This window comes from Lygodium microphyllum, chromosome 5 (genome assembly GCF_053477565.2).
Source record: "Lygodium microphyllum isolate KBCC chromosome 5, Lygodium_microphyllum_v1.1.10, whole genome shotgun sequence".
Taxonomy (NCBI): domain Eukaryota; kingdom Viridiplantae; phylum Streptophyta; class Polypodiopsida; order Schizaeales; family Lygodiaceae; genus Lygodium; species Lygodium microphyllum.
Window position 1 is genome coordinate 168,899,078 of NC_141139.1, and position 22,817 is coordinate 168,921,894.

The 22,817-nt window shown below is 44.4% G+C and overlaps 1 protein-coding gene across 2 annotated transcripts in view; it reads left to right on the forward strand.

Annotated features, from left to right (window-relative positions):
* LOC148036671 (RNA helicase family protein) overlaps positions 1-21,892 on the forward strand; it is a 248,838-nt gene extending 226,946 nt beyond the window's left edge. Inside the window, exons 34-37 of one of the 2 annotated variants that reach the window (XM_087678715.1) lie at positions 3,670-3,762; positions 4,217-4,339; positions 20,710-20,923; positions 21,109-21,892. In XM_087678715.1, the coding sequence (XP_087534841.1) occupies positions 3,670-3,762; positions 4,217-4,339; positions 20,710-20,790 (297 nt within the window). In that variant the 3' untranslated portion in view covers positions 20,791-20,923; positions 21,109-21,892. The remainder of the gene's footprint in view (positions 1-3,669; positions 3,763-4,216; positions 4,340-20,709; positions 20,924-21,108) is intronic. The other variant, XM_087678718.1, reaches the window with a different exon arrangement.
* The last annotated feature ends 925 nt before the right edge of the window (positions 21,893-22,817 follow it).

Sequence of the window (22,817 nt, forward strand, 5' to 3'; positions counted from 1 at the left end):
AGGGAAAGGGAAAGCGGTGGTTCAATAGTTCTTCGCATTTGTGATTCATTATGAAAATTGCCATGTGGAATGTGAAAGGTATTTCTTCAAGTAGAGAGCAGTATCGGTTGTGGAAAGCGGTGCTGGGTGGAAAATGGGATGTTTTCTGTGCTGTGGAGCATAAACAATATGCTTTGGCTGGATCTTCATATGTATATAAGGAGTATGCAGTCTTCTTTAGTGGCCCTCCTGCACACAGATCGGGAGTTATGTTGGCGGTCAAATTCTCCCTACGACCATCGTTGGTCTCTCAAGACCCTCGTGGCCGATTTTTGATTCTTGAGATAATTTATGAGGGTGAGGTTTTGTGGATTTTAGGCGTGTATGCTCCTTCTAATGCAAGAGAACGTCGTCAGCTTTGGGAAGACTTGTAGCACTGCCTTGCCATGGCTCGTTAAGGATTTGTTATGGGTGATTTTAATGCCTGTGTTTCCACAGATTAGGTGACCTCTCCGCATTTGGTTATGGATGGCCCTGAGAGACAAGCTTGGGATGCTCTTGCAGCGGCATCTTTGAAACAGGACATGTGGTCCTGGATGTATCCATCACAAGCTGGATACACTTATCGTGCTCTTCAGCATCCAAACACTTGGGCCAGACTGGATAGGATATACATCTGCCAAAGTGACTCTTTTCTTCGTGCAGTCATTGACATGTGCATGGAAAAACAACATGTTTTGTCAGATCATTACCCTTTGGTCCTAGAAATGAGCCATAGACCTATTCATGCATTTAAGGCTCTCCTTGCCCGTTTGCCTCTTCGGTTTAATCAATCTTTTTTGGAGCAAAATCAGTTTTTGGAAGGGGTTCAGCAACTGATAGCCTCCTTTAGCTCGAGGGTCTTATCTACAAGGATGGAAGCATGGACGGTTTTTAGGGATAATGCGCGAGCGTTATCCCGACAATATGGTATTCAGCATGCTTCCTCGTTTCGAGCTGAATTGCAGCATGCTCAATCCTTATTAGCTCATTCCTTGTCTCTGTGTCAGACTGGGGATTCCAATGATGACTCGCTGACATGCATTGAATGGCTGAAAGGCAGGGTCCAATCCCTTCAGGAAGAGGAAGATGCAAAATTATACGCCCGGGAAAATATTGTGCGCTTAAAGAACGGGCAAGGTGATATGGTGACCGATCTTGCCTCTATTATTCGCATGACTTTGTTGGGTCCGCAAGAGATTCTTTCTGATGTTGTTCTCTCTGCTCGAACATATATTTGTGACGTGGTTAGTGATCAGGCCAAATCAGAATGGGTGAATCTAATTGAGACCGATATTTCTGAAGATGAAGTGGAAGATGTGCTATCTCACTTGCCTCAAAGGAAAAGTCTGTGATGGGCTTCATAATGAGCTGTTTTCAGCCAATGTGAAATTGCTCAAGGACCCATTAACTCACTTGTGTCAGCAGGTGTGGAACTCTGGTATGATGCCTTCGGATTGGAAGATTGCTGTAATCAGGTTGTTGCCCAAGATTCCCTCTCCGACCTCTTTGAAACAATGGAGACCCATTTCTATTATGGAATCGTTATATAAAATCTTCTCCAACATTATTGCCAATAGATTGCAAAAAGTTTTTCCCCACCTTATTCATCCACGTCAATACGGTTTTATTAAAGGTTGGAATATAATGCACAACATTTTGAATGTTCAGCTCGGAATTGACTATGCCAAAGCTTCTAGCCAGTACGTTGTTATGCTTCAGTTGGATATCGAGAAGGCTTTTGATCATGTCAGTTGGTCTTTCTTGCGGCAATTAATGTCTACAATGGGTTTTGGGCGCCATATGATTTCTCTAGTTGATACTATCAGTCAAGGTGCTGTGGCCCGTATTGCTCTTAATGGAGGGATTACTGAGGAAATTGCCTTATCTCGGTCCCTTCCGCAAGGCTGTCCTCTCAGCCCTTTGCTATTTGCTTTGGTAACTCACCCCATGCTTGCATTATTGGATAAGTTGGCAGCTCAAGGTGAGATAGTTGGCTTGAGTCTTCCCGGCGGTCACTAGCTTGTGGGTCAATCTTTGGCAGATGATTCTTTTATATTTCTTAAGGCGGATCGTATTAATTTTAATCAGGCAATGGTGGCCTCGAATCTTTTTGCTTTTGCATCGGGTCTTCACATTAATACTCAGAAATCCACGCTTCTCTCCTGTGCGGAGAATGCTCCGCAGGCCTTGGGCTGGAATGGGATTGTGATCACAAGGGATGATCTAACCAGACACTTGGGATATCCTATTGGTGTGGACGTTGCTCCCCGAGCATTGCTGGATTGGATGGCCTCCCGAATTCATGACAGGTTCATGTACTGGAAATCCCAGAGTTGGCCACTACCTGTTAGACCAAAAGTGGCTCAATGTATTATGATCAGTATGATCTCATTCTTTGTGCCATTGCTTCCTTGGACTAACAAGTCCATTTTGGATTTGATTCAGCCTATCAGATTTATGGTCTGGAAAAAGAAAGGCAATTGTTTGGGGCACGCATGGATCTCCTGGCAACATGTGACCACTACGAAAAGGATGGGAACTGCAGCTTTGCTAGATGTTGATTTGCATATGGCCACTTTGAGGCTATCCCTATCGCAGAGTCTATGTATTCAGTGCCATCCTTGGTCAGACATTGCAAAATTCTTCATAGAAAAGATTGGCATCTCCCATGGTAGCACGGTTATTCACACTTCCTGGTGGCATGCACTTAATTCTACGAGACCTTTAAAGGTCTCCCAGTCTTTTCTCCTTTCTCAACCCTTCTATTCCTTGGAGGATGGCTACAGGTACATAAAGCACTTTGACAACACCTTGGCTACAAGCAAGGGTGGGTGGCAATTACCATCTAGCAACTTCTGGCTCTAAATCCTAGAAAGGCCCTACTGTAGCACCTTCTTATCAATCAATTCTGGAAGCATGAAAGAAAAATGAAGGCAAACGGAATGCCACTCATAGTGAAGATTGTTTGAAGGGTCATTATTTTGCATGTGACAAGACTATTTACTTCTGTAGGGACAAGGATTGCCCACAGAATAAGAAAGGGAAGACAAGCTGCAAGGCATCGGTACACAACGTTGAAGCTCGAGTCATGTCTTTTAATTTTATAGCAAATGATTGTTTTGTAAATGTGAGTTGTTGCCTTAATTGTCTTGTAAATTACATTTTCTTTGGGCCCCTATGACCTTTTAAACATCATGAGCTTTGTCATGGCCAATTGTTCAAAATGTTATTTGACAAAAACTCCAATTACATTTTTCCCCCCTTTGGATTGGTGAAAAACTACCCCTCCACATGGCACCTAGTGATGGAGCATATTGTGTTCATCATGCGGAGATCTCACGTGTGGATTGTTGGGTTCGATTGTGGCCATCTCTAGCCCTTTCGATTTAATAGTACCATGAGGCCATGGGCTTGCGACTGACGAGTCTTAATCACGTAAATGTCATCTCTGGCATGTTGTGGTTCTTTGATAGAGCTTCCTCGGTCTTTGTAGATAATAAATGCCTTAGAATAACTGTGAGATTGATGGTGTAAATCATCTTTGTGAAGGATATCTTCATTGTTTGATACAAAATGAAATGGAAATGGATGCCAATCCCACAAGCAGGGAGACAATCACATCGAATTTGTATGTCTTCTTTTGAACAGGTGAAAACCAGCAAGATCTATGTTCGTGATACAACAATAATATCGCCATACACTTTGCTTCTATTTGGTGGCACTATAAATGTTCAACATCAGGTATTTTCCCTAAATGTATGTGCATGCTTTTTCCATCCTTGTTTCACTAAAGTTCTTAAAGTGCATTATTCTGGCACCTTTTTCCTCTTCCACACCCACATGGCTTGGCATTGTACACCTCCTGAAGTGTATTAATAGAATTTTCATATTTCTCTGAGAAAAAAAATCAACTATTCCTCGCGAGATAAATGTTAAATATATTTGGGAAAGCATGTTCCATTATTGTTGGACTTAGATAGCAGGATAGAGAGAAACTAACAAAAAGGATTGTTTTAAATTAATCAATACAAGCTTTATAACGAAATTATCTAACCACCAAGAGCAGCAAGTATTTGTTTGATGAAGCAGATTTCTTGACAAATCATTTTTCTTTTTTTCACATGTTTTGTGATGTATTTTTTAATTAACTAAGAGACATTAGATTACCCATTAAAGGATGATTTGTTTGAAACAGACGGGACAGGTTTTAGTAGATGGATGGTTGAAAATGGATGCACCTGCTCAGACAGCAGTTTTGTTTAAAGAGCTACGGATTGCTCTTGAGGGTGTACTTCAAGAGATAATGAAGAACCCCCAGGTATTGTAGAGTCTGAAAAGTACTATTGCTTTGATCAAGTCACTTCATGGTTTTATTTTTTCAATGTCCATCCTCTCCTCTTGTTTTCTTTCCAAGAAGAGCAGTCACAGTTTAAATACTAGGGTGATAATCACCACCAATATTAAAATGCAGATACAAGATCTCTCCATATGATAAGGATATGTAACTCAAGTTTTGTGGCATTTATTAATGGCATTTAATGTGTTCCCTGGCATGGATTTCACAAAAGGAAAACTTTTGGGGCATAAGCATGGAGTCAGAAAAGGTCAAGTGATTCAAGTCAGGCCCTTGGGAAATGCAATCAAAGGGTCAGAAGGGTGGTCAAAACCATGTAAATGAGCTTTCATCTATGTTTTTTTCAATGTAGACATTTGGCTTAAGAAATGATGCTGGCGAAAGAGGGTTTTCTGACAGAGGTTCCAACAGAAAAGACAGGAAGACATGAAGTAGCATATAGTGGCTACTTGCTGATATGGTAAATGGAGAAAGTGTTGATTCAATCATTTTGAGGAAATCTTGAGAGACCAACCATGATAACATATCCTAATTTAATTGTCTCCTTAGAGTTTTAATGGCTAAAAGATAAGGGTTAACTGGTATAGCTAGGATCTACACGAGTAAAACATAGATGTATTTGCATTGATTGTTTCCGTTTCTTATACCTAAGATCTGCTGCCCCTACTAGGATCTCATTGTCGTTTTTTGCATGGCTTCCTTAATCTTCATTGGATAACTTGAGCTGCAGGAATCAAAGCCTAAAACTGTGTATGTCAGTTAGCTCCCTCCAATAGAAGTATACTTGGCAACTACATTGCCTCGGAATGATACCGGAAGAAAAGCAATGTTAGTTACGAAAACAATGTGTGAATATCATCATAGTTGTGCCAGTTTTAATAATTCTTCAAGAGATCGCCACTTACAATCTGGACATTATTACTCTGTTTATTAGAATGCATTATCCATTTGACTATTTGATGCTTGCGAGAGAGAGAGAGAGAGAGAGAGAGAGAGAGAGAGAGAGACGTGGATTTTTACGAAAAAAAGAGAGAGACGTGGATTTTTATGGAAAAAAAAGACAGAGACGTGGATGGACCAGGTGCCGAAAAACTTTATGCAATCTGTTGGCAATGATTTTGGAGAAAATTTTATATGACAAACCCATAACAGAAATAGGTCTCCATTGTTTCAAAGAGGTTGGAGAGGGGACCTTGGGCAACAACCAAATGACAATAATCTTTGAGTCTAATGGCATGATACCAGAATTCCACACTTGTTGACACAGGCGAGTCAATGGTCTTTAAGCTGCTGCACATTAGCTGAAAACAGCTCATTAGGAAGCCCATCCCAGCCAGGGCTTTTTGTTCGGGGTAGGTGGGATAGCACTTCTTCCACTTCATCTTCTGAAATATCCGCCTCCATTAAATCCACCCATTCGTGTGACTTGGTTGCTAACTAACTCGCAAATATATCGGCGAGCAGAGAGAACAGCATCAGAAAAATTCTCTTGCGGACCGAGCAAGGACTTATAATGCATTAAAGGTCAGAATATAATGCTTTTTTTTTTTCCAAGAAAATGTGGCTGATTATATTACTCAAAAAGCTGATTACAACGAAGTGCTCAAGCTCAACAGAATAAATTGGAGCTGATGCAAAGTCACCACTACATCATGTATACAAGCCTCTCAGGGCGGTCTAAGGGGGATGGGGGCAAGGAGCCATGGGGGAGGGGTATATCGCCAAACGGGACTGCCTGCCTGCAGCACAAAGAATAGGCCCTAGCCGCCCTAGGTACGCATGAAGTGACCACGGAGCTCCTGACGAGCCTTGGACTCACCCAACACCTGCTCCCATCGGCCGCGGAGGGAGTGAATGATGGAGGTCCATAGCTCTGCCAAGGTCGCAAGTGCTAAAAGCCTCTCTCCGCCGAAAGCCACTTGGCATCGCACCTTCCAAATATGCCATCCAGTAAGACTCCCTATGATCTCCCATATCTCTGAGCAGTCTGCTGTGGGCTCTAGTACCTGGCGGATGGGTAAAGCCTCCAGACCAACCACTGCACATGACCCTGCCTCGATCATGAAAATCGTGTCCTACATCCCGGCCTCATAAAAAGGTGATGGCCCTGGCTAACTGACTGCCAACAGAAAGCTCCCCATGAAATACACCCAAGGCTGGGGGCTATACGTCGAAGGATATGGCATGCTCCTCTCCATACAAGCTGCGCCTCCTCACAAGGCCAAAGGCAATGCTTTGGGGTTTCTAGAGGCTGCTGTGTGCAACGCTTACACCCTCCTTCCTTTTGCATCTGGGCAAGCCAGCTTCCCATCGCCAAACCTCCAAGTGCCACCAGCCATAAAAAATACGACACCCTCCTCGGCCTCCAGCTATTCGACAGGCAGCATCAGAAGGTCCGTCGGAAGGGCTCCGTGATGCTATGCTCCGCCCAGTGTCTGCTGCGTGACAGTGCCCAATCCATATCCTCCTGCATCAATACATGTCTGCCAATCGTGGCAGTGTATTCTAGGAGCCTGGGTGGCTTTTTGGCAACCGCGGAGGCTGTCCATAGCCACTCTCATGGGTCCCACTCCAGCTCATCAAGTGGTCTACCCTCCCAGATCCAAAGGCGCCACTCCTTGAGCTCCATCCAGAAGACATAGGGGTCCAGTCGCCAGGTCTTCCCCTAAAGACCCACCACCCGAATCCTCCTCCATGAAAGGGTGGCAATTCCCTCATCCTGTTGCCCTCTATCAAGGGCCAGACGTCCCCCCTCCTGAACGGTAAAGAAGGTCCCCTGGGGGGCGCCGCCCACTCTACCTGCCACTTGAAGAGGGATGCCTGCTGGAGAGAACCTGGCTGCCCATACCTCCCCGACCTCTATCGGTTCTCGTATCGGGGGGACAAGCCACTCCGGAGGTATTGCTGTGATCTCTCTTCTCCTCAACTCCACTCCTCTCAAGCACCCTGATACTCATTGTAGCACCTCCTTGTCTGCCATCCTGTACACCTCCCGCCATGTCCTGATGGAGCGAGCTGGGCGGCCTCCCACCCAGCCCACTGAATGTGGGGGCGCTCACCTAACTGTGCCCCTTCCCTATCTTTGACTTGGAGGTTCCAGATCACCGGCTGACGGTCTATTTCCTCCTGGCAGCCCGAAGGGCTCTGGATTAGGGCCTTACGGAGGCCCTGCCACACGCGGAGTAGGCTCCACAGGAAAGGTGATCCGGGCGGGGTAATCTAGGCTGCAATGAAGATCCATCTCAGGGACGGTCTCCATTCCCTGCCAAGCCTCGGTTTACAATCATGAAGGCCCTCCTGCAGTAAGACCTTCCAGGTTTGTCCACCTGATGTGAGACCGCGGACAACTAACTTGCCCAAGAGGGCCCTACTTTGATATTCTGGGTCGATCCCAAGCCCTCCCTCTGTTCAATGTCATATGATGGTCGCCCACGCCACCTTGGCCCTGGAGTCTCTGGAGCCATCAGACCCTGGCCAAAGGAAGTTCCGCTCCAGGTGGCGAAGCTGCCCTGCGCATGATGAGGAGAAACACCAACACGAGGCGATGTATGAGGCCGTCGCTAGGAGGACCTAGTTAACCACCAGGGCTCGACCGGCTAGTGAGAGGCGAGCCGTGCTCCAATAGGTCAGTTTCCTCCTAATAGACTCTAGAACCGGAAGAAACTGCTGGGCAGGAGTGATATCAAGTCCCACCTGGAACCCTAGGTATCGGATGGTCTGCCCTCTGCTCACCCATCTAAATCCCAAGTGGACTCCCCACTCCGTGCTGGATTCCGGGTCTGTGAGGAAGCCAACTGACTTTCGCCAGAGTTGATTTTCTCACCCGTTGCAACACAGAACACCTCAAGAGCCAACCTCATTCTTTCCAGCATCACCTCATCGTCCTCTATATAGAGTCCTGTGTCATCTGCGTACTCTGAGTCTAACAACTCAGTCTCCTCTCTCATTGGAAGTCGGAGGCTGCGTAGTCCACTCACACGTGACCTGAGGAAGTGGGACATCGCCTCTGCGACAAATAGGAACAGGTATGGGGCCAGGGGGCAGCCTTGTCGGACCGATCTCTCCATTCGGACCTCCTCCCCTCCCCTTCCACCTATGAGAACCCTGCTGGTGGCTGAATTGTATAGGCCGGAGACCCACGAATCCAAGCGTGGGGAAATCCTAACTTCACCATGGTACCCTCTAGGAAATCCCAATCCACCCTGTCGTAGGCTTTCTCGAAGTCCAATAGTAGTACTGCCAGTCTTTGCCCACTGTGCTGAGCCCACTCTGTCGCCTGAAAGCATGTAAATATATTGTCTAGGATGCTCCTATCCTGGACAAAGCCTGTCTGTGTGTCATGAATGATGTCTGGAAGCACATGGCGTAATCGTCTACCAATCATCTTTGCTAGAGCCTTATAGGCCACTGACAATAAGGTGATCTGTCTCCATTGGGATAGCTCCAACCAGTCTCCCCCTTTGGGGAGGAGACTGATAAGGCCTGCCGATAGCCTCCCTGGCATCTGTACTGAGGAGAATATCTCCTCGAAAGTCCTCAGTAGGGGATCCTTCACCACCTCCTAGTATGTAGTGAAGAAGGCCTTAGAGAGGCCATCCTCCCCCGGGCATTTTTGCCCATCCTGTGTATGGAACACCTCCTCTAGTTCCTTCTCTGTGAAGGGGACTCTAGGAGGGCGTGTCCTATCTTCTCTGTGAGGAGGGACGGGATGTGATCCCATACCTGTTGTCTGCATCTCTTTCCTCTAATTGAAGCTGTCTCCTGTTGGAAGAGTCGTGTGTAATAGTCGGTGGCAATCTCCATCACCTCATCGGGGCTAGAACGGATCCTCCCATACCGATCCCTAAGGCTGCATATCTGCTCTCCCGCAATGGTATGGGGCTGGTGCACCTGGAAGAACTCCTTGCACATCGTGTCTCCCTTCCGCGCCCAAAAGGCTGCTGAATTGCGGAAAGAGAACTCCAAGCGCTTGTCCTCTAGGCCAGCTATGGTTGCACGTACGCGCACCTCCTGTGCGTGGAGGATGGGGTCCCCTGGTGCCTCCTGCAACAATCTCTACGTAGCTGCCAAGTCCCGCAGGAGTACTTTCTCCTCCTCCCAGCACTGCTGCCTGGCCTATAGGGCTGCCTCTTGGCAAATTCTACTTGACTCGGCTAGGACCTCTGCGACCTCCTCTACTATCCTGTCCCTCCTCACCCACTCTCTGGTCCAGATCTGCTTTATCTGTCTCGACACCTTCTCCCTCCTATAGATCGAGTTAGGGATCCGACAGGATCATGTATCTAGGGCGGATGCTGGGGGATCAAGTGCCAAGAGAACCGGGTAGTGATCGGATAGTGTGGTATCTGCCAACTGCTCAATCTGGCCTCCGCAAGAACCTCCCCACTCTCCCACGTAAAACCTGTCCAACAGCTCCAGCAAGGCTCCGCCTAGTCGCCTGTATCCCCAAGAAAAGTCCAACGACCTCTCCCTGTTGTGAAAGGTAGGGTCTTTCCAGGCATCCGGTGCACGGATTGCAAGCAAAAAGACCTCCCGTGCCTCCTGCTCCTCCCCAGCCATGCCTTGGTAGTTTCTTCCCCTGCCATGCTGGTCCTCCAAAGCCTCCAGGTTGTTGGAATCTCCTTCCACAATCCAGGAGTCCACCTCAGGGAGTCCATTTACAATTCCCCCCCAAAACCTGCTGCGTGCCCTAACCTCCGTAGGGGCATAGACATTGAGAACTCCAACACACGAGTCCTCAATATCCAGTCTGCTCCATAGAGCCCTTCTTGCCACTATCGTCTCGTGGTCTCGTACACAGGTGGTGAGACTCGGACCAATAGATGTGCATACGCCTCCGCTCCTGCCGTGGGCACCTATGGCTTGCTCCCAATAAGTATGCGAGCTGCCTGGTAGTACCTTCCCAACCCGGTGAGCCTGGGCGAGGGTGAGTGCTCCTGCAGTAGCAAGATGTCTATCCGTCCGGCGAGGGCAGGTTGCAGCTCTTGTCGAACAATCAACTTCCTCGATCCACGTGCCCCACTGTAGTGGAGACTGTTCACATTCCAGGATGCAAGGTGTAGGCTCATGGGAAAACTTGTGACTGACCCAATAGGACCGCCTCCATGATCTGCGCCGAGCCGATGCTCAGGGTGGAGTGGAGCCAGTCCCGAAGCTGGGCCCTAGCTGGGGAATGTCCTACTACCCGACCATAGATTGTTGTTTCCATTAGTTCCAGCTCCTTAGCTCGGACGGCTAAGAGCTGCTCCTCAGAGAGGATTACACACAAGGTGTTCGACTGGGGAGCACTCGGTGAGTATGCCGGCGTCTGACCAAAGGTTTCCATTGCCCGTCCCTACTGGGAGAACCTACCTATCGCACTGCTGTGTCGCTGAATGGGGAGTTGCTACAGGGGGAGGGAGCAACTGGAGGGGAAGAGAAGAAGAAAAGGGGGGGGGGGAAGAAGCGGAAGTGTTCAACCTGGGGGACAGCCAGGCAAGAGGGGGAACAGGCGGGTGTTACACACCTTGGGCGAGGGCGCACGAGCCGAACAGAGAGGCGCGTGCAGGACACTCGGATAGCGTGCAGGCCAGTCGGACAGCGTGCAGGACAGTCGGATGGCGCGTATCGGGTGGGGGGACAGTCCGACAGTGGCGTATGCGGGGGGACAGCAGCGCGACATGTAGGCGGAACTTTTTCGTCGTCCTGTCTCCTATGTGATAGTTCTGAAGGAAGAAGAATATAATGCATAACATCTTGAATGTTCAATTGGGAATTGACTATACTAAAGCTTCAGGATAGCAAGTAGTTATGCTTCAATTCGATATTGAGAAGGCATTTAATACTATTGGTCATGGAGCTATGGCTCGTATTGCTCTTAATGAAGGGATCACGGAAGAAATTGCCTTATCTTGGTCTCTTAGGCAAGGCTGCACTCTCAGCCCTTTGCTGTTTGCTTTGGTCACTCATCCGATGCTCTCATTGTGGATAAGTTGGTTGATCAAGGCAAGATAGTTGGCTTGTCTCTTCCTAGTGGTACTCAACTTGTGGGGCAATCTTTGGCAGATGATTCTTTTATGTTCCTTAAGGTTGATCGCACTAATGTTAATCGAACAATGGTGGCGTGGAATATTTTTACTTTGGCATCTGGTTTTTATATTAATACTCGGAAATCTACACTTCTCTCCTGTACGGAGATTGATCTGCAGGCCTTTGGTTGGCATGGAATTGTGATCTCAGAGGGAAAATATAACCAGACACTTGGGATATCCTATTGGTGTGGAGGTAGCACCCCGGGCCTTACTGGATTGGATGGCCTCTCGGATTCATGATAGGTTCATGTATTGGAAATCTCAAGGCTGGCCTTTACATGTCAAACTAAAAGTTGATCAAAGTATGATGATCAGTATGATATTGTTCTTTTTGCCACTGCTTCCTTGGACTAAGAAGTTCCTTTTGGAACTAGTTCAACCTATCAGGTTTATGTTGTGGAAAAAGAAAGGGAATTGTTTGGGTCAAGTCTGGATTTTGTGGCAGCATGTGACTATGCCTAAACGAATGGGAGGAGCAACTTTGTTGGATGTTAATTTGCATATGAAAGCCTTGAGGTTGGCCCTTTTGCAGGCGTTATGTGTATTGAGTCATCCTTGGTTAGACATTGCAAACCTTTTCATTGAAAAGATTGGCATCTCTCATGGTAACACGGTTATTTATGCCTCGTAGTGGCATGAGCTTAATTCCTCAAGGCCTATTAAGATCACCCAGTCTTTTCTCCTTTCTCATTTCATTGCATCTTTGCAAGAGATCTTACGTTTTTTAGTTGGCGCCCCCCCTGAGATTTGCAAGGAGGTGAATTCGTTGCAACGAGAAGTCTTGGCCTCCTCCAAGTTGTTGGATTGGCCGGACAAAGATTTGCACATACTCAAGCTTAATCGGATGGCTCGTTTGGGATTGTAGACAGTTTTTGACTAGGTAGTCCTGTCTTTACTCTTTTTGGCATATTCGTCAACACTTTCGGGTACCCCGTGCATATTGTGACATCTGGTCATCCATACAGGTCAAACTTCAGAGGTTCTCTCCTTTACCAGTGCTATAGCCATTGTATCCATGGCATGACTGGAAGTTTGTGATCCCTGATGATTTCGAGAAGAGGTCTGCTAACCAGATAGATCATTAGATGGAGGCCAAGAGATGGGTCACTACAAAGGTGAGTAAATTATGGCATATTAGGGATGGCAAAAAGAAGTGGCAAGAAAGATTCCTTCAGCTTTTGAAGTCTAAGGTTCCCTATCAAGGTAAAGGCTTCTTGTGGAGACTGCTGATTAGTGGTCTTCCAATTGGAGAGGTGTTGCGTGCTCGAAAGATCTCTGCTGGTCGTTGTGTATTCTGCAGTACAAGTGATGAAACATTGCTTCATCTTTTTGCCTCGTGTCTAGTTGCACAACAGATCAGGTGTTTTATTTCTCGCGTGTGGCTCTCGGCGACTCAGCTCTGGATAATAGCTCGTTCGTGGATTATGGGAAAGCTGCCCTCCGTGCCTTCTTTGCATTCTGATTATTCCTGTCTTTTCCAGTTCCTTAGATGGACTGCCTTGTGGCATATTTGGCGTACTCGGAATGCCTTTATTTTTTATGTGGTCTCGAGCATCCATGGTCATGTGGCCCGTGTTCGAGGTTTAGTGATATGGCAGATTTCTTCTATGATATCAGCTGACTTGGTTCTTCTTGACATTGCCGCTACCTAGCTGGCTATTGTTTGCTCTACTCTAGCTGTGCGATTTTCTCTTTCTCTTAAGTCTTGATAGTCTTTCGTCACTTTCTTTGATGACTTGCTGGTCTGATGTAAGGGAAGGTAAGAGATTTAGTGAGAATGTTCTGATTCTGCTCTGCGCTTTGACTCACATGGGAGGCTGGTGCCTCCTTGGGATGTTTTCCGTTTCCTCGAGATGTAATCTTTTTTAATGGTCGTGTTCCACATAAATCTAGAGTTATGTTGGCCGTCAGATCTTCATTGCAACCATCTTTGGTTTCTCAAGACCATCGCAGCAGATTCATAATTTTGGAAATCCTATATGAGGAGAGGTTTTATGGCTAGTGGGTGTGTATGCTCCTTCTACTGCTCATGAATGTTGTCAGCTTTGGGATGACTTGCATTGCCTTGCCATGGCTTGTCAAGGCTTTGTTATCGGTGATTTTAATGCCAAGTTGTAACATGGATAGCCTTACAATTCACCATAGACAATATAGGCAAAGGGTTGATAGAGTAGTAGAACTAGTCAAAATCACATAATTCTAGAAAAAAGCATAATATAAAGGTGAGTCATTACCATGTGTATGTGTCTAGAACAATTATGTTGACCACATGCTAGTTCCCTCTCTAGTTTGCTCGCTATTAAAGTGTAGTAGCCATCATAGTGACTAAACAAGATGTCATTGATGCACTCATTTCTCACTCTTCTTGCCCACATTTTGAAAAATAACTTACTTTTTAGGATCAAAGGTGTTAACCATAGTGTATTTGAGGGATGGAAGCATGGGTTGTTTTTAGGGATAACGTGCGTTCGTTATCCCGATAGTATGATATTCTGCATGCTTCCTCTTTACGCGCTGATTTGCTATATGCGCAATCTTTGTTGGCCCATTCATTTGTCTCTGTGTTAGTCAGGGGATACCACTGATGACTTGCTTACATGCATTGAATGGTTGAAAGGTAGAGTTCAATCTCTACAAGAAGAGAAATATACTAAATACAAATTGTTGTCCAAAGCGGAAGCTTTACACAACAATAAGTGTCAATCTCATCAATTCTTTGCTTAATTACATCAGAAATATGCTTGGGAAAATATTGTGTTTTTGAAGAATGAGCAAGGTGTTATGGTAATAGATCTTGCATCCATCATTCAAATGTGTGTCGATTTTTATAAATCATTGTTGGGCCCGCAAGAGATTCTTTCTGATGCTGTTCACTTTGCTCGCTGGTACATTTGTGATCTAGTTAGTAACCAGGTTCAGCTTGAATGGTTTGATTTAATGGAGGTTGATATTTTGGAGGATGAAGTGGAAGAGGTGTTGTCCCATTTGCCTCAAAGAAAAAGCCTTGGTTGGGATGGGCTTCCTAATGAGTTGTTTTCAGCCCATGTTGGACAGCTTAAGGATCTGTTGACTCACCTCTATCAACAAGTGTGGAATTTTGGTGTCATGCCTTTAGACTGGAAGATTGCAGTCATTCGGTTATTGCCTAAGGTTCCTTCTCCAACCTCTTTGAAACAGTGGAGACCCATTTCTGTTATGGATTCTTATACAAAATCTTCTCTAAAATCATTGCTAACAGATTGCAGAAAGTATTTTTGCATTTGGTTCATCCACCTCAATACGGTTTTATCAAGGGCCAGAATATAATGCACAACATTTTGAATGTTGAACTGGGGATTGACTATGCAAAAGCTTCGGGTCAGCAAGTTGTTATGCTTCAGCTTGATATTGAAAAGACATTTGATCATGTAAGCTAGTATTTTTTAAGGCAGCTAATGTTCACCATGGATTTTGGGCCAAGAATGGTTTCTTGGAAGATTTGTCAAGCAGGCCAAGTTTTGAACTGGGTTACCACCTAGTACCTCGCTGGCATGATACAATTTTTGCCAATGTCACCCATTGATCATTGGGGTGAGTGAGGTGTGACAATCACTTAATTGACTTGCATTTTACATGTGTGTCTCACATGTGCACAACCTAAATCCCAAAGCTAAGCATTAGAATACACATCATCGTGACGGAAGACTTGGAGAGAGATTAATGTCAACAAGAGACGAATGCAGCCTGTGAGACAAAAACAAGTCTTGTCCTGTAGAAAGAAAGAAAGAAAGAAAGAAAGAAAGAAAGAAGAAAGTCATATTAACGTCCACGGGAGGCCAAACTCGACTTTGGGTCATCGCCATATAGGCAAAAGTAAAATAAAAAGAAAAACAAAAATTTAAAATCCTAAAGAACTCTTATGACTCATAAGAATTGCCACTACATTACAAATGATTCATTAGCCAAGAGATAAAAACTAAAGACTTGTCTCTTTGTCAGGGGTTTTCACAAGGAATTCTCTAATGATAGCTTTCCCTCCTCTGTAAACTACCCACCTCCCTTCATAGCTTCTTTGACTTTGCTAAGTTTTGCAGCTCTATTCTTAAGTTGGAGTGGTGTCAATTCATCTGATATCCACACTAATGTCCCCACTAATGACGTGTTTGCTTCATGACCTTTATCTTCTCTTCTAGATCAAAATACCCAACTCCTGCCTTCTTCCCCTTCACTTCAATGAACATTGGATCTCCCTACTCCACAAGTGGGATGACCTTTCCCAATTGTTCCTGGAGTACATCTAATATAATTTCCCTGCTCTTCTTGTGGAAGTGTGGCTGTCCCACCCAAGAGGGAGGCCACCAACCCAAATGTGTCTCTGATTCCTTTCAGCCCTTTCCTTTTCCTTGATGACTAATAAAACTTCTTCTATGAACTTTACTGGTGGTGGAGATGGGGTTGTTACCTCAACTGGTGGTGTGGAATCCGCTTTTGTGTGTTGCTCCATCTTCATTTCTTGTATTTGCAGTTGGAGCTATGCTATTCATTCATTTTTCTTGGTTACTTCTTGCTCAACATTGAAAAACTCTGTCTACAATTTCTTTATTTCTTGAAGGAGATATGAATCCCATGCTGATGGTTTTGCAAGGTCTGGTGGCACCACAAGCGTAGATTGTGAAAGGGTGGACGAGAAGGATTCCCTTTGCTGCTCCATCTAGATGTGTGTTGTAGAAGCGGGGGTTGTTGTAGAAGGGGGAGTTACAATCATGTATATGATGGTACAACTATCTACAAAGAATAGTAAATGTAAGAGAAAATGAAGTTGGAATCAACTAAGCTAGAGGGCTCGATCAATCAATACCCCCCATGTTTGTGTAGATTGTGGTAATGTCAAAGTGCCCTCAATGGTCATCCCTTGTGTGGATTGAGAGTGCAATTTTAGTGAGGCCTCTTGAGTTTCCCTCGTAAAGAAATCTATAAGTCGTCTCTAGATAGGGCCTTGATGTTCTCAAGCTACTGTTCTCTTGAGGAGCATGTTACAAAGCCATCGTATCTCAAGGAGGAAGAGGCCAAGGCATCACTGATAAGCTAAATCCATGACTTTGGATAGTGGTCCAAATGCATCTCCAAAGAGAATCTGGAGATGAGGGTATTGTAGGAATATGCATTACCTAATCACTTTGCATTGCAATTTGAGATGCTTAGCCAGCCTATTGCTCCCTTTGCGCTGTTTCTAGGTAGGCTCCCTTTGCATTTCAATTCCTCCTTTTTGGGTCATACAATTTTTAGTGGTGACATGGGACAATTGCTCTGTAGGTTTTTGCTTGACTTTCCATGTGTGGGCACTACCTCTTTTGAGCAGTTGATACAAAATGCACGGAGGGTTGCTAGGCAATATTAGATTCACTATTCTTCTCTTTGCAAGCAGCATATGCACGCTGCCTAGGAATTGTTGTCCTTAGTTCGTTCTTTGTTAATTAGCTTGAGCCTCCAGATGATGATTTCTTGGCTTCTTTATCTATGGGATTGGCTGATCTTGTTAAGCACTTTCAGCTACATTCTTATCAACGGGCCAAGCCGAAATTGATTTGAGGGTCTGCAGGATAACGCCTGTTAGCCCCATAATTTTTTTCATGGTTTGAATTCATGCTCTGCTTAGGAAAACATGATGAGATTGCAGAGTCTTGATGGTCAGAGGTTACAAACCCTCTCTCTATTGTTTTTATGTGTAAATATTTTCAGGATTTCTTTGGTTCTAGACAGGCACATCCTAATCAAATTGCCCATGCTCATCTAGTATTTTATGGTTTGATGAAGGATCAGGTCACCCTAGACATTCATGAGGTTTTAGAGGCTGATGTTCGTGAGGATGAGGTTATGGATGTCTTTTGAAACTTACCCAAGAATAAAAAGTCTTGGTTGGGATGGCCTCACAAGTGAATTTTTTGAGTCTTATACTGCTGATTTGGCAAGGCCTTTGACAGCCATGTTTTAGGAGGTTTGGGCTACCGGGCTAATGTGTGCATCTTGGAAAGAAGGGGCTATCAGTTGATCTGCAAAGTCCCTTCCCCTTCAATGCTCAAATCTTGGCAACCAATTTCCGTGATGGCTACTATGGGCAAGATATTTTTAAATGTCTTGGCTAATCATCTCCATGACCACCTTTCTTCCATTTTGTATCCCCATCAATATGGGTTCATTAAGGGCAAGAATATTCTCCATGATATACTAAACATGCAGGTGGGCATTGATTATGCATAGCACTCCAACCAAGAGGTGCTTCTTGTCCAGTTAGATTTGGAGGTGGTCTTTGATTACTTGTATGTCTCGGCTGGTATGCACTGTTAGCAGCAATGCCTTTTTGCGTGTCATGCTGAATGGTGTCAGTACTCAGCCCTTTGCTCTGGCAAAGTCCGCCCAATAAGGCTATCCTCTCAATCCTCTGTTTCTGGCCCTTGGTACCCATCCAATTCTCACTATGTTGTCCCATCTTGTTGACAGTGGGCAGTTGACTGGTTTGTCCCTTCCTTTCAATCAACATTTTATCGGGCAGGCACTGGTTGATGGCATGTCTGTGATATTGAAAGCTAACATGGACAACCTCCATAAAGCATTGTACGTTTGGACATGCTTTGGGCCTTCATATTAATGCCACCAACTCGTTGCTGGTCAGCTGCATTGAATCAGATATACAGGCATTGGGTTGGCAAGGCGAAGTACTTCCACATGGTCATATTGCCTAGCATTTGGGCTACCCTTTGGGTGTGGATGCACAACCTAAACAATTGTTGCGATGAATTTCTGAGGAGTTGGATGCCAAGTTTTGTTATTGGAAATTTCTGAGTGGCACAGGCTATTATGCTGCCCAACCATGTTTGTACTACAAAGAAGATGAGTGGAGGGGCTGTCTTGGAGGTTGAGACTCACATGGTTGCTCTCTGTTGGTCACTGTTTCAAGCCATGTGTAGGTCATTAGCCGTGGGTCACTGTTCCTTGCTTTTCTCTGGAAGATCAAGGAGTTGTACATGATGATATAATTATCAAGGTTCGTGGCGGAAACACTCAATAATGAAACCCCCCCCCCCCCTTTTTTCAATTTGATCTTCTGTTTTATTAACCCATTTGATATGCCCATGGAAGACAGCCCTTTGGAAGATGAACTGGCATCCACCTAAGGATAGATTGCATACTAATTCCTTGCAGATGGAATCATTGGTTGTGTTTTGCTTGCTCTCATTGGAAGGGAAACAGAAAGACCATTCCAAGTTCAATCGGATGGTGCATCAAGGCCTAGTTTCTATTGCAGATGCAACCCTATCCACTCGTTGTGTGCTTATTTCAAGGCACCATATTTCAAATGGTAACTCCTTTTTTTGTACTACCAGTGTGAAATCTTCCCGTCATAGATTCATCTCCTACCCATTGGCCAGGCAGTTCTGATCCATGCTTTTGACATTTGGAGGGCTGTGGTGGGTCCTTCACTCTGTCTATCAGAATGGGTCTTTAGCAAGGCAAATTATCCTACTCTGGCACAACCACATGGAAATATATTTCATTTTCTTAAATTTTCAGGCTGTTAGCATGATTGGGCCACCCTGAATGCTTTCGTCTTTGGTTCTGCCTCTGGGGTTCAATGTCATCTTGCTAGGCTGAAAGGTTGTCTTCATTGGCAGCTGGACCTTCTCCAGCACCTGGCAACACTGCCTTGACTCCTCTATTTCTCATGTAATTAATAAAGTGATTTCCCATTAGAGAGAGAGAGAGAGAGAGAGAGAGAGAGAGAGAGTGTGTGTGTGTGTGTGTGTGTACTTTTTCCGTAATTAATACAGTTACCTATTATGAAAATAAAAAAGAGCTTAACATACAAGAGGCAATGTGGCCTATGAGACAAAACTAATGTACATCTGTATCAAATGTCTCATCCTACAGATGCTTGCAAGAGAGAGAGAGAGAGAGAGAGAGAGAGAGAGAGAGAGAATATATATGGATGGACTCCTACTGCCTAGGGTTCCAGCCCTGTGCAATATGGAACTGACTGTCCCCCCCATCCACACCTGCTTCACAGCCCTGTCACTGTCAGGGCTGCCAGTTCCTCCCATCCTGACCAGCCCCGCTGCTCAGTACTGGCCTGCTGCCCTGAACCATCCCCTGCGCCTTGGCCTGACAGCTGCCTTGCTCTTTCTCCTGTGCCCTGGTCTGATGTGCCTTGCCTGGCTGCCGCCTTGGTATGTCGCACCCAGTCTACTGCCTGCCTGGACTGCAGACAGACTTGGAGGCCGCCCTATTACCCCGCCTGTTTGTGCAGGCTGCCCTGTTTGTAATGGGACATAGCCCGTTTTACATTAGCTGCCCTCAGCATTCCCCAGAGAACTTCCACTCGCCTGCTGTGCATGTTGTGCACATGGACAGGACAGCCTGTGGGAGACTGTCAGCTAGAACACCTTATGCAAGCATTACAGTTTTCAGGGATCTTGTTGGTTTTTTCTTTAAATATTTCCACTACTTGTCTGAGCAGTAGCCGCTTAGAGATGTTGGAGATTGTTTGGGAGACACCATTTCAAAATATTCCAGTCTTATACCATGGTCATTGCATGCTTTCATCAGCAGCAGTTGTCAACCATCATGACAAAGATATGGCATTTTAATGTGGCTGGTTCTAGACATTTGGCATCTGATATACTTCAGGTTTATATCGCATATAGTGTTCCCAACTATCAGTACATTTCCCTGTAGGGACATACAGGACCTAAAATTGGTCCAGTCCTTTGATAACAAATTATGCACCAAATCAGGACTTTTGGAGAACCCTTAGCTATGTTCTTTCCCTGGCATGTGCACTGTACATGTTCTTGCTACTTTTAGAGAACTCTTTAAGTATCTTCTGTCCCTGCCATGTGTGCTCTACATGGTCATACTACTTTTATAGTGTGCAACACCTCATATTGCAAGATGCCAAATGGTGGAGTATTTACGGATGCATTACACCCCCTTGTGACAGCAGAGATGCTGTTGTCTACCTTTGATTGTTTTCCTGCATGTGATGCTGAGAACAGATTAAATGACTGAACATTTATCAGAGCCACTGGATGTAACATTTACCTATTATGTGAGGATCTACTGAAGTTTGATTTTATCTCAAATTTACACCTCAGTTAAACAGGATGTTATATATGTAGTTTTGGAGCTTGAAAGGTAAATAAATAGACCTAGCTTGTTGAATGAATTACAAGATGATATTTACAAAGTTTACATGGCGAAGGAAAGATATGTATTATTTTCTGTCCACAGGATACTGTGGTTGGCCCAACAAAGGAGGTGGTCTTATCGATAGTCAATCTTTTGCTTGATGAGGAGAATACAAAGTTCTGATTTTTCAACCATACACAATTGTATAAGGTCATAAAGCTTATTCTAGCATTCTCCAAAACTGAGGAAAATGACAACAGGAACCTTGGTTGACATGACATGTCTTCCTGTGCTACCATCCACGTGCCTTACAAAGGTATTTATTATGGCTGAAGGCCCAGCATATTCATTTCTAAGGGTGCTGTGCATTCTCATTTATTTTGCATGTTGTATCATTTATGTTTTATCATTCAACTGTATGCAATCTGCTATACCAGTTTTGTTGTGGAAGTTGTGTTTATAGCCACCCATGATAACAAATTTTTGTTCTCTTTCTGGCAGGGAATCAACACGAGTGGTATTGTTCAACTAGAAAAGAAAATATCAAATTCATTGGGACCGTTATCCTTTGGATTTGCCTATTGATTCATCTGATTCATGCTCATCTCATGAGCATTTTCACCTATGATGTATATTTAGGCTTTATGCCATGCATTGATCACTCAACTCTTCACAAGACTTATTAAAATGCTCGCAAGGTGCCTCAACAGTACAGTTCAGCAAGAGAAAGTGTAAGAATGTAACATGTTAATAAGCCAACTATAGCTCTTATATAGCTTTCAAGTGTAAAGAAAAACAAAGCAAAACAAATAAAGGTTATTCTGGGCAGGAAGATGGTAACATTGGAGAGGTGCTTAATTTGATGTAACCACCATGGATAGTTACCAACCCAATCCTCCACTTTTGGTGAGAGACATTATTCTCTCTCTTGATTTTCATCCATTTGATATCTTGCAATATGAGGTGTTGTGCATTGTGAAAGTAGTGAGACCATGTAGAGCTCATATTGCAAGTGGTGCTGCTTAAAGCACAACCAGCTGAAATTGCAAAGCTCAAGGAAAAGCTAGAAAGGAGGCCAAACGGGCAGTTTTTCGAGTCTGCAAACGATCACAGGATTTATTTGGATCCTTGTGCATTTCCTAACTTTTATGGCTTTAGTAGTTGGTTTTCGCTTTGCACCAATGGCACCTTGAGGTGGATAAAAAGGGGGACTGAGCTCAATCTCTTTGTTTACAAGTAATCCCACTTTGGTTCCCTAATATATTACTTAGTTGGGATCTTTGTCGTTTGTTGGTTGTCTTTTTTTTTGGGAAACATTCTTTAGCTTATTACTCTTTTTCTTTGAAAAAATAAAATTGATTATCTAAATTATTTGACTTCCCAGTCTACTTTACTTATGTGGATATTAATTTGCTAACGTAACTCATGTTAGTTGACTAACTAATAATAATTATTTGATGCATTATTTTATTTGAGAAAATTTCACGTTCTTCACCGTTTACATGTGTAATGCAAGTCTTCAAGCATTTGTATCTTACATTCTCTTTTGCTTAGAGAAATCAAAATGTCCTCATCTTCAAAAGAATTTTGGTATCCATTTTTGAAAGCATGTTTTTTTACATTCAAGTTATACTACACTATGTTGATTAGCTTTTTACAAGATGCTCAAGGAACTTCTTTAGTCTTACATCTCGAAGTGTGGGTTATGTATTTAGTTCACCTAGGATGGTGAAGCTTCATGCTATGCCATGCACTGTATTTTGGTGACTTCTTTTGCTAGTTTGCCCTCTATCTTTCAGAATACTCAAGACATCTCAATTGCAAGTGTTCTCACTTTGGGCGCATTTAATATCTTCCTTAGATGTGCTCAGATTTATTACATTTAAAGCATAATGGACAGCTAACTTGTTCACCTAAAACATCAAGTTAATCGCGCTTTATCTTCTTCATAGTGTAGGCACTACTTTTTAGGATAAGTTGTATACACCAAATCTTCTAAAGGGCTTAGCTCAAATGACAACATCTTTTAATGTGGTGGCTTTCATTGCTCCAAGTTGGCCATGAAGGGGTTGATTGTCCTTGATAAAAGTGTGCAACTTGTTGGGTCGTGGATATTTGGGGTGGTATACTTTTGTAGTCTAATAAAGCAAGAGAATAGTAGCCCTCTAGGGTCAACCCTTTCTACTTTAGGTTAAAGAACTCATTCATTT